General features: G+C 40.6%; 1 protein-coding gene across 2 annotated transcripts in view; it reads right to left on the bottom strand.

Moving 5' to 3' along the window:
* abcc3 (ATP-binding cassette, sub-family C (CFTR/MRP), member 3) overlaps nucleotides 1–7,709 on the bottom strand; it is a 68,027-nt gene extending 60,318 nt beyond the window's left edge. For both annotated transcript variants that reach the window (XM_080873119.1, XM_080873118.1), the window contains exon 1: nucleotides 7,363–7,709. In XM_080873119.1, coding sequence (XP_080729245.1) covers nucleotides 7,363–7,398 — 36 coding nt within the window. In that variant the 5' untranslated portion in view covers nucleotides 7,399–7,709. The remainder of the gene's footprint in view (nucleotides 1–7,362) is intronic.
* Nucleotides 7,710–12,826: the final 5,117 nt, after the last annotated feature.

The raw sequence follows: 12,826 nt of genomic DNA, 5'->3' as shown, positions 1-12,826 counted from the left end.
ACAGTTTAATACCAATACAAGAACTTCCTCTTTTTCAATTTCAATTCAGCTTCAGCCTCGTAGTATCCAACCTCTGCCTAAGAGCAGCACATGAGACAAACTATTCCAGCCTTACACAACAGCTTACACTACATTTTAAAGTCTTTGAGAAGACGACGCTCAGCTCCTGCACGGCTGATCTTCCCCAAGGCACTCAACTGTAATCCAAGCTGCTGCTGACAGTTTGAGTTGTTGGTATATAAGGCTGCTGATAAATAGGCTTTGGATCAGTCTGATAATGTGTGCGCTGCATACCATGCATTCTGTCTGACTGTGCTACGCCCTCCTGTATGAGTATGGGTTACAATAAGTGGGCATTTCTTCATTCTGGCCGAATACACATCAGGGTGACATTAGTGTAATAACCTTTACATGCGCATTTAAACCTGCCCAACCTCAGCTTTGATGCTTACTTTAATAAAACTGACAGAGGTTTTAATAAAGTGCTGTGAGGCAGAAAAGTTCTTCGCACTTAATCAGTTATTGTTGCCACTGCTGAACACGTTCTGGCATTTTCATTTATTTAAATATACTTTGAACTCGGGGAAACTGCAGAGTTTCTCACACACACACACACTGTACCCTTTACTTGGGCGCTACAAGAACACTCACACTTGAAAACATCCAGTCGCTGATAACCACCTAGCTCCAGTCCTTTTGGCCGTCTGGTCAGGCCATTGTTGTGGTGGTCCCTGAAATTAATTCAGCTGCTTCTCTGGAAATTCACCATCCACCACCGTGCTACCGTATCCTTTAGCAGATCATCTGCCACCATCTAACCCTACCCTTAGCATCCTCCTCCATCACACTAACCCTCCTCATGTCCTCCTTTGCTATATCCATGAATCTTTCTGTCCTCTTCCTCTTTTCCAGTCTAGCAGCTCCCTCATCTCAGCCTCGCCTTTCAAAGTTTGTCCCCAGTCTGCTCAACCTGAGTCGTCCCTCTGATGTCCTCATTTACAATCCTGTCCCTCGTGGTCACTCCCAATGCTGGCTTTTAATAAATAGCTTAATCGTGAAGATGTCATACTTAGAAAATGTCCATTAAGCCATTTAAGCTAATCAATGTGTTCAATTCCAATTATCTTTCAAGTAATCAGTTCAAAAGCTTTTTTCTTATTAGCAGCCAATATAGTAAATACTGGAATGCATCTATTTTACTTTAAACAGAAACATACAGTTATTATCTATATTTCTTTTTTATGTGTACCCAAAAAGCATTTTCCGCATTCAAACTTCAAACACTGTTGGGAAAGGTTCAGGAACATTCTGCAGTCCTCCTTTCTCTATTCTAGTACAAATAAGGAGACAGTCTGTGTCAGAGGGGCTGCTGCTTCCAGAAATACTCCATTTGGTTTAAGTGTTTAGGCCGGGGTCGAGCATGAAGAGGCAGCGCACAACTAGACAGAACACGACAGTTAGCAGCTGTATTCTCACAATGATACACAACACAGACTTTGTACAAGGGAGGTTATCAAAACAGTACGTAACACATTACAGTGGGGCAAAAAAGTATTTAGTCAGCCACCGATTGTGCAAGTTCCCCCACCTAAAATGATGACAGAGGTCAGTAATTTGCACCAGAGGAACACTTCAACTGTGAGAGACAGAATGTGAAAAAAAAATCCATGAATCCACATGGTAGGATTTGTAAAGAATTTATTCGTAAATTAGGGTGGAAAATAAGTATTTGGTCACCTCACCTCAAACAAGGAAAATCTCTGGCTCTCACAGACCTGTAACGTCTTCTGTAAGAAGCTTTTCTGTCCCCCACTCGTTACCTGTATGAATGGCACCTGTTTGAACTCATCATCTGTATAAAAGACACCTGTCCACAGCCTCAAACAGTCAGACTCCAAACTCCGCCATGGCCAAGACCAAAGAGCTTTTGAAGGACACCAGGAAAAGTATTGTAGACCTGCACCAGACTGGGAAGAGTGAATCTACAATAGGCAAGCAGCTTGGTGTGAAAAAATCAACTGTGGGAGCAATCATCAGAAAATGGAAGACATACAAGACCACTGATAATCTCCCTCGATCTGGGGCTCCACGCAAGGTCTCATCCCGTGGGGTCAAAATGATCATGAGAACGGTGAGCAAAGATCCCAGAACCACACGGGGGGACCTGGTGAATGACCTGCAGAGAGCTGGGACCAAAGTAACAAAGGTCACCATCAGTAACACACTACAACGGCAGGGAATCAAATCCCGCAGTGCCAGACGTGTTCCGCTGCTGAAGCCAGTGCATGTCCCGGCCCGTCTGAAGTTTGCCAGAGAGCACATGGATGATACAGCAGAGGATTGGGAGAATGTCATGTGGTCAGATGAAACCAAAGTAGAACTTTTTGGTATAAACTCAACTCGTCGTGTTTGGAGGAAGAAGAATACTGAGTTGCATCCCAAGAACACCATACCTACTGTGAAGCATGGGGGTGGAAACATCATGCTATGGGGCTGTTTTTCTGCCAAGGGGACAGGACGACTGATCCGTGTTAAGGACAGAATGAATGGGGCCATGTATCGTGAGATTTTGAGCCAAAACCTCCTTCCATCAGTGAGAACTTTGAAGATGAAACGAGGCTGGGTCTTCCAACATGACAATGATCCAAAACACACCGCCCGGGCAACAAAGGAGTGGCTCCGTAAGAAGCATTTGAAAGTCCTGGAGTGGCCTAGCCAGTCTCCAGACCTCAACCCCATAGAAAATCTGTGGCGGGAGTTGAAAGTCCATGTTGCTCGGCGACAGCCCCAAAACATCACTGCTCTCGAGAAGATCTGCATGGAGGAATGGGCCAAAATACCAGCTACTGTGTGTGCAAACCTGGTAAAGACCTATAGTAAACGTTTGACCTCTGTTATTGCCAACAAAGGTTATGTTACAAAGTATTGAGTTGTATTTTTGTTATTGACCAAATACTTATTTTCCACCCTGATTTACGAATAAATTCTTTACAAATCCTACCATGTGGATTCATGGATTTTTTTTTTTTTCACATTCTGTCTCTCACAGTTGAAGTGTACCTCTGGTGCAAATTACTGACCTCTGTCATCATTTTAGGTGGGGGAACTTGCACAATCGGTGGCTGACTAAATACTTTTTTGCCCCACTGTATATTCATCAAAGTGTTTATATAAAACATTTCTCCCTTTAAAAAAACAAAACAAAACGTGATTTTCATTTTTTTATTTCGCATGACACTGTTCACAGCAAGTCGATAATGAAGATTTGCAGGTGGTAGCAAACTGCTGAGTCCAGTGCTGAGACTGAACTTTCAACATCAACTTTGAAACCAACAGGGAAGTCTTTAAAAAGCTCAGAAGAACTAAAATTTGCAATCTAATGAGAACTTGATCCATAAAGGAAGATTATGTGGGGAAGCCCCAAAAAGCAGCTGTCAGATGATTTTATGGAGACAGTTCTGGCAGATGGTGTGCAGGGCTGGCATGTGCAAAACGATTTGCATGTCTTTTGAGCCTTTTTGTACTGCTCGGTCACTGCAAAGCCAAACCAATAGGACTGGAACCACCTATGTCACATGACTGTATTTCAAACATTGGCTCAACATTGGTATTAGCCGATATCTGTATTGGTTGACATCGGCTTTCCTGGTCGATATCAAATCATTGGTATTTCACAGTCTGCAACCGCTCCAATAACTATTTAATTGTTTCAGTCAACAATCATTTTCTGGGCCTTTTTTAAAATGGGGAAATAGCTGCATTTTTCTTTACACTTTGAAACTGTTAAAACTTTCGTGAAAAACTGTAAAAGATATTTTGATGATTATTTAATATTATACACTAAAAGACTCATTTAAAAACCCATATGGCATTATCAAAAAGTGGGATTGTAGCCCTTTTATTAAACACAACCTTTTTTTGTCTTTATAAATATTCAGAAACCAGAGTCACAAAATTAAAACTCACCACAGAACACAGGGCACATTTTCTCTAATGTGGCTTCACGCTGATTTACCACAGAGGTAACAGCATTACAGACAGCCTACCCAGTGTCACACTGACACAAATGTTAAATACAGGGGCGGCTTGTCTATAAACTCTTATGTGCTTTATGATAGAAGTAAACAGGTCAGAAACAAACATCAAAGCCAGCTGTTTTACCATTCAAATCTTGTCAGTGTGAGGTTTCAGAGCAAAAGATTCCCCCGCATAGTACTTCAAAACTCCCTTTTATAAATGCTGTGTACACGCTCATTCACACAAAGGCTAATTCATAAATCACCCGACAAGGAAATGAGCAGTGCAAACGCTGATTTTACTACAGCCATGTTTGAGCAATCATTTAAAGGGGAAAGGTGCACACTACACCTTTTGCAAACAGTGAGGGAACAAATAAAGCTCTCTCCCATGTGCTAAGGGGCATACACTCAGGAAATTAAAGGGACAACTAGTGACCATGGACGACAGGCAAAATAACCTTTAGTAATAACTGGTGAACTGTTACCAACTTTAAAGTGAATGATTGAAATGACCATCGCTGGAATGGAAGGATCACACATGGTGACAAATTATAAGGCTGCCTACAGAAGCACATCTACAAGCGAATCGCTTTATATGTGAACGGGGGCTTTAGTAGTTAACCTGACTTGCACTGTGCAAGGGGATTACAACTGCCGTCGGTCTGTTTAAAGCGGACAGCAGCAAATAGGATAGGCAAATAGGCCTCAAGAGCGAGCCGGCACTTAATGTGAGATCCAACCAGATGCAGGTCAGCTGAGTAATATCACGAAGCAATCAGGTGCTAAATGCTGAGAATGGCCGTTTCAAGCCAAAATTTGATATTTGATGTTCACTTGGAGCTCATTGTGTGAGATTCAAAAATTTTGGATTTTATTCTTTTTAAAATTAGTTTTCATTATCTTTGGTCTGTGGTCATCTTTGGCTTTCTCTAGCTTCCTTTGTGTGTATATCGCATCTAGTGTAACTACACCTGACTTGAGCCACCAGTCCAGCACCTGCTGGTTAACAAGCTTCTTCGTTTTGTGCTGTTTAGCAGTTGCTGGCACACATCCATACTAAACAGCCAGACAACCCCGCCAAAAGCGAACAAACAAAAAGAATCCTTTTTATCTGAATGGGTCAGATCGATGTTTATATGCGCAACTGTTGGTCATCAATACACAATTTGTGGCTAAACCATGAAATTAAAGCCTTAAGAAGCTATTCGTTTAATGCTTTACAATATGGCTGCAAAATATTCAAATTAAAACAGCACATTGTAAATGGTCTTTCAACCACAGGAAGCCAGGCAGGCTATAACTAAGAAGTACATGTGGATAAAAAGCATCCAGGCAAATCTAGTGTTACTGAGCGTGGCTGTCGGTTACCTTGCAATGTGGTCATTTTGGAATCTGCATTCTGCAGTGAAGTGACCATTGTAACCTCCATGAGAGCAGCATATTACCGTCACCCACCCTGGGAAATACTCATTTGCCGCAATGTCACTTCTTTAAAACAGACTTCCCCAAACAGAGATAGTCATAGTAGTCAAAGCTAAATGATGACACTCTGTAGGCGGTGTTTGCATTCTCACAGAGGTGGGAAGTAACAAAGTACAAATACTAATAATCAGATTTTCAAAACAAGACTCAATACTTTTGGTTTAATTTGAGGGGAGTTATTTTGTCATGTGACTGCAGGCCTTCAAACATTAAACCGATTTAAGCCTGAACCGTAACACATGAAAGGCAATCCTGTTCATGTGTTGATCACCAAGGGATGTGGCATAAAAAACTGTGCCATAGTCAGAGGTTAAAGTGAGCCAGTGTTTCTATTTATTTTTTTGGCACAACACTGGAACAAACTGTGCGTGGAAATACTCTTTTGTACAGGATAAACAGGTTAGTTTGCTGTACTGTGATGGATCAGTGCGTGACTGGTGCGCAGCAGCTGTGGTTCCATGATCAGAGTTAGGTTACATTAAGTGTAGCAGAGGAGAATCTGAAGTTAAGCTGATGATGCTGAGAATTATTGGGTATAAAGACATTATAAACAGTGTACTGTCAGTGTAGACGATGGAAATCAACCAGGACAGCTCATGAAACATCTGCTTAATTCAGGTGTGTAAACCCACAGCTGATCACAGCCTGTACACTAAGAAAATCTACCGGAGCTCTCAATAGAAATTATTGAGAGTTGTGATTCTTTTCCTCACACTGAGCCACTACAACAGATTTATTGGGTTCTCCACCTGCTGAAACTGCTTTAACCTCTTCTCTACGCATTTTCCTGTTAAGAGGCAAAGTCCCCCCTTCAATGTAGGCAACATAAAAAAACGCCACTTTTTTATAACATTTCCTTCTTTTTCTCTATTCTTGTTACACTTACTGATTCAAACTGAGTGTATTTATTAGAATTAAAATTCAGGCAACTTTTTTTTCAGGCAACTATTAATATAACACAAGGTTCAATTAGCTTTGTGTACAAATAGTTGGAAAAAATATTCTTTAAGGAGCTACTTTTATTTTCTTATTTTGTGTACATTTCAGAACTTGTATTTTTTCACTTTTACTTGAGTAAAGAAGATGAATCATTATTTATACTTTTACTGGAGTATTTTTTTAACAGTACAGACATTCTGTACTTCTACTTAAGTACAGAATGTCTGCACTTCTGCCCGCTCCGCATTCCTAACATTAAAGCGGGGGAAATGAAACTCTGAACCGTGTTTACATTAGGAGCTGCAATCATGTTTTATGGCATTAAACCTGCAAGTATAAGACAAACGACGCACTACACCGAGCATGACCTCAGTTTCCTCAGTGTCGCATCATCAACAGCAGAAGTGGAAAAAACAGAGTCACCCAAATATTCCCAGTGGGAAAATGATTAGTGCTGATGCTTAACTGTGAGTTTATCCCTCCTTTATTCCCAGTGAGGCTAATGTAGCAAGCTATTTAGTAGCTCTTGCCCATTCGATCATCTTGCTACTGTTTATGGACTGTTAGAGAAGTTTAAAGACCCCGACATGTCTAAGGAGTGCCGCAAGAGCCATTAAACAGAAGTTGACAGGTACTTATCCAATGTATGAGGTGTTCTTTTGCACGAGTGACCGACTTCTCTAAACCGAAAACACGCAGTTCGCCGTGTCATTAACTGTGAGCTTATTAAACCGGTAAATGCTATTAGGTGGGAAAAAGCTTATTTATAGACAGCTGCGACGGAAAGAAAACAAGAGCAGCCGGTGACATAACACTGTTCAAAACCACCTGGTAGTGAACGAACTATACACCGGGGTAGGGGAGTATTCTGCAGTATACCCCGATGTTCATGACAAACCACCGAGCGCAGAAGGGTACTCACCCAGAACGGAAGCTTTGGTCCGCACAACCGCTCCATCTCGGTCACAGCGGGAGGCGGGGAACCACCGGAGAGCTCTGCGTGCACCTTCTACAGTTTCTACAGGTCGAGCTCTTTGTAGCCAAACGACCTGCTTTCCTGTTCCTTCTCGTAACTGGACGCTCTCTAACCGTCACATGCCACACATACGAGTGCACTGTAGCGGAGTTGGTTCGGGTGTCTGTATCGCGCTCCCCTCTCTCTTCACGGCGTGGACCGACTCGCGCAGTTACTGCTCCGGTACTTCCGCACTGCCACGAGAGAAGTCATCCAGAGTCAGCTCGAGAAGTAGTTCGCTGGAGGATTTAGTGACAGTAAAAGGTTGTACATATTGCGGAGCTCCACCCCTTTTGCTGCTCCCTGTCTCACTTTTACCGTGCACAGTCAACATGACTCGACAGTATTGAATAATGCTTAGCTTCCGAGTCAGATCATTAGGGTTTACACGCGATAACTGTTTGTAGTTATGTTTTGTTTTGTTTTTTAAAGGTTTTGACTTAGATTTTTTTGTGGCCAGGATAAGAGGGCTTGGGTTGCTCACATTATCTTCACTGAGATCATATTGTGAAGTGCTCCAGACTGGTCCCGCATTCATTCTGCAGCATGACAACCACTAGAAAACATGCAGCAAGAGTCATAAAAATCTTATCCTGCAACAGATGGTATGGCCCACACAGAGCTCTGATGTCAGCATCAGGCTATTAGATGAAGAGAGTGAAGACAACCTAAATCCACACAAAGCAAGCTCTCCGAGATGTTTAAAAAAATATTTAAGTCCTTTTAGTGCACTGTATGTGAAATTGATGAATGGTAAATAAACACTTGTTTTTAAAAGCAGCCTCAAGTAATGGTGTATTTCAGAAAACGAATGTGTGCTGGAGGGCACAGCTCTGTGACGGTGATGCTTGGTTACATATGGACACATGCACTTAAAGAGAACATACAGTAGGACCACACCTAACAAATATATCTTCAAACCTGTATGACTGGAAAGGTATTTAAATAAAAGTCCTTAAATCTTCCTTCCACCTCGTAAACCTGTTACACTTCCTCTTGGACTGGTTCAACATGCTTAAAAGGTTATTATAAAATACATTTTCCTGTCCTACAGATAAACTCTGTTTGAGGTATTGTGACCTTAAGCTCATGTATGGGCCAAGTCAAATCAGCGAGTCCTAGTATTCTGTCATTCTCACATTTCTTCTGATCTCCAACCAGATATGGCACATGGCTGCACTTTCCTGGTTCTGTTGAAGGCCTTCTTGTTAAAAGGATGTTCTTCCTGTTGTTGTTCCTCCTATAAAACAACTGAAATTAAATGAACTGAAAGGTAGACAATCTCGAAAAGTGTTTCAGCTTTACCTATGTATGGCCCTGTGATGGAGTATGCAGCTATTGGCAAACATGTCAAGCTCTGTATAAACCACCTGAGACATAATGTCTTCAAATGTTCTCTTATAAAACTCGTTTGAAGCGTGATTGCTTCATTGTCCAACTCCACAGATACTTCCTGAGGATTTAGAACAAGCTGCAAAGCACTGATTACACACACACAAAAAAGGCCAGAGAAATGGTTCATGATCTGAAGCGTACCACATTATTTATCAGTTTGTCCGTCTGATTGCGTTAATGCATGTACTGTATATCAAGAGTGGTTCAGCATCAGTTAAATTATGTGCACAGTGCATACTTGTACCTAACAGTCTGATACAACTTTGGCTGAATTGGGTATCCCTGAATCATCCCTTAGTTATGCAACTATAGGCTCACACTGCTGTGGGTGCTCCTGTGGTACTCTGATGTGGTTTCAGTACCACTGCCATGTGGTTTCTGTATCAGTACAGAATGTTACATTTCTGCCTTCTCTCTCTTTGCTCTTGCTTTCTTCTTTTCTCTTTCCCCTCACTCCCCAAACAGTCATAGCAGATGAATGCCCATCCCCGAGCCTGGTTCTGCCTGACGTTTAATCCTGTAAAAAGGGAGTTTTTCCTTCTTACCCTAACAAAGTGCTTGCTCATAAGGGGCCAACTGATTGGTGGAATTTTCTCAAGTATACTCTTTACCTTAAAGTACGTAGCGGCTTGAAGCAACTGCTGGTGTGATTCAGTGTTAGCTACACAAAAATGAATTGAACGTCCCTTCTGTGCAGTTACACTCTGCTCATTTGCGGATTTCTGCATTCTGAGCCAAGTCAAAGAAAGGAAAGCGGAAGTCAAAATACTTTTACTGAATATTGCAGTTATTATCTTATTTACAGGAATCAAAGCTTTAACAAATACATTCCAAATAAGTGCCCAAAAAGCAGGCTCCTTGCAGAAGTACAGCTACTGAGCATGCCTGAATATTTCCTCTGCTGCTCAGTGTTGCTGTGTGTGAACAATCAGAGCCTAGATTTTGCTTCAGAATATCCACTCCACGCCAACATTTGGTTCGCCACATAAACATAGATGCACCTCTGTGCCTTAAGAATTAACCTCAGAATCAAACACTGCTAGTGTATCTACTCTGGTCAAAAAAACACGCTTCATACTAACGTCCACATTTCAGTTTATTTTCCTCTCACAATGCTGAAGCATCGTGAAAAACAGAGAGAAATAAAATCATTTCAATTTTACATATGACATCCATCTCAGAAACGTGTTCCCTTTAACAGAGTACGTAAGTGCTTAGCAAAGTTAATGCTCATAATTCTACTGTTGAAGTCTGCCGTGTTATCGTTCTGCCTCTCCCGCTCACAACTTCCGGTTCCTGTGACTCACGGAGGCGGGGACTGTTCGACAACAATTTTATCAGAAAAAATTTATTTAAAGAAATGCATCCATAAACTTGTAAATTATCTTGTGGTGTTTCACTATAATTGTACACAAATATAAAATAAACAAAAAGAAAATAAACAGAAATCAAAATGAAGATTTCACATACCAGCTTCTGGTGTTGTCATGGCAACCCACTCAACGGCATTTCAGCGTGGCTAGGTGGCTTTTATTGCCTCTGAATATTTATGAAAGCTACCTATGGCTGAAAGTTGTTTTTTTTTAAACAGTGTTCATTACTCCCAACTGTCTTTACAACAAGAGTTTTTTCTTACACTGTAAAAAAAAAAAAAAGTAAAGAAAGGTAAAAACAACAAAACAAAATACTGCAGCATGAAAATGTTCCACAATGATGGAAAAAGTCACACGAGTCTGTTGTTTAAAATTTGTAGTGTTTGGTCATGCTGAGATACTGAGCTGTGAAGTTCTCTGTTAAAACCACCAGCATACATCAATTCCTGTCACCTGTCAATCTGTTGAACACACCCAGGAGTATATGTAACTCCACACCAGAGGCGGAGCCAGACATTTGAAACACCCGGGGCTTAGCCCTAAAGGGTAGTATGCATGTGGGATTTTTTTTTGGGGGGGGGGGGGGGGGGGGGGGGGTTAGAAATGACTGAAAGACTAATTGGCTCTGTTTTGAGTTTTGTTCAAAAAAGAATGACTTCATATAGGGAAATATATATATCACACATGCAGGACACCTTAAACTAGTTTTTTAATTAAGCAGCAAGACAGAACGAAGTCGGGGCTGTATCAAGACACAGGGACTAAACCCCAATTCAACCAGACCCAGAACTGATCCAGAATTAAAACAGGACTACAACAGTTCAAAATCAGGACTACTGAGGACTTAACCAAGACAGAACCAGAATCAGAACTAGATGATAGCACTAAAAATCATCATAGACCTGCACTACACTTATTTATTTAATTCTACCAAAGTACAATATTTAGATTGAGAAAAGTTTATATAATTATTTTGGCCTTGTTGTGCAAACAAGCCTGCATAACTTAATAAATATAGAATTTGAAAAATAGCAAACCTAAAAAGAAACACTAGGTACGAGATACATGAGGACCTGTGATACGGTGATACTTTTGGCAAACGACCATTTGACTAACATGTGTGTCTCACCTGCTCTTGTTCATCTGTTCTGTCCTCATTCTGCTCTCTCTCTCTGTTCCTCTCTCTCTCTCTTTGTGCTGACAATCATAAAATATACAGTTGAAACCAGATATTTACAAACTCTTCAGATCAAAACAAACACTTTTTTAATTGTAACATCAAATCAGACTAAATGTTTATTTTTTTAGATTGATAAATATAAAAACATATTTGTTAACTTTAAGAGTAAAGAGAGAAACTATCTGTATTTCTTAATTGCAAATGGCACCAAATTGTATTCAAACTGAGCCACACTTATGGAGCTCCACAGTTCTTTTCCTGGTGTTTTGGTTGACATCTCTTGATTTTCCCATGTCACAGAAACAGGCTCTGTGTTTTGCCTTATATGCATCCACAGCTGTGCCACCAGTTTACTCACATGGACTCTACTAACCTATCAGAAGCTTCTTCAGCTCAGAATGGAATCTCTGGAGTTTTCTTATTAATTAACAATAAACTTAGTGTACATGTACTCCTACATTTGATGAAAGTGATAAAATAGAAGCTCTCTCTCTCTTTATTCTGACATTTAACTAATTCAAAAGATATTTCAATATTTATCTAAAAAAAAAGTTTACTCTAAATTGATGTTGTACAGTAAAAATGTTTTATGTTTTCTCCCTAAAGTGTATGTAAATATCTGGTTACAAATGTGAATATCCTGCTGTGTACTGAAATCCCTCTTATTTTGCATAGAAATATACTGAACAACATACAAAGCATAATATATAAAATAACATTTACCTGAGTTTTTCCTTTGAAAGAACCCTCTAATGTCCATTCTTATATTTCAGTACATAACTGAAACCGATTTAGTCGGGGAGGGTAAGAACTGAGAATATGAAATAAACACACGTAAGCTAAGACTCTAAAAAAATAGCATTTGTTCGGCTTTTCATTTCGCCATTTGTTGATTCACTTGAAGAGCAAGTAACGTAATATTGGTCAAGTGATCAGTTTGATATCAATCTTTCGTGATGCACCGTCATATTTACATTATTTGTACGGTACGAATGATTTGCTTTGGTACCTGGTCAAACTTAAGCTCTCCTTAGTATGGCTGGCTCTGTTTCTCCAACAGCGCACTAACAGGTAGCAGCTGCCCCGCCCCCTCGCTCAGTCGCTTAGTGCCTGAGCTCGGATCATACCAATATCAGGGGGGGATTCACGCACAGTCGTAAATTCCCACAGTGTGCACTGTGTGCTTCGAATATTGTGTGTACTTTTTGTTTTATACAGTTGTCAGCCAGACATCTAACTATGAAAAAATTACACTCCAAAAGACCCCGGGCTTCTGACAAAACAACCCGGGCTTAAGCCCAGTAAGCCACCCCCACGCTCCGCCCCTGCTCCACACTGTAATAAATTAAAATCTTTAATTTAAAATTTTTGCAACTTTTATAGAAAAACAACTAGCTGTCAATCCATCCACCCTTTTTGTCCA

The sequence above is a fragment of the Rhamphochromis sp. 'chilingali' genome (assembly GCF_963969265.1).
Source record: "Rhamphochromis sp. 'chilingali' genome assembly, chromosome: 22".
Taxonomy (NCBI): domain Eukaryota; kingdom Metazoa; phylum Chordata; class Actinopteri; order Cichliformes; family Cichlidae; genus Rhamphochromis; species Rhamphochromis sp. 'chilingali'.
This window is presented reverse-complemented; position numbering and strand designations above follow the sequence as displayed.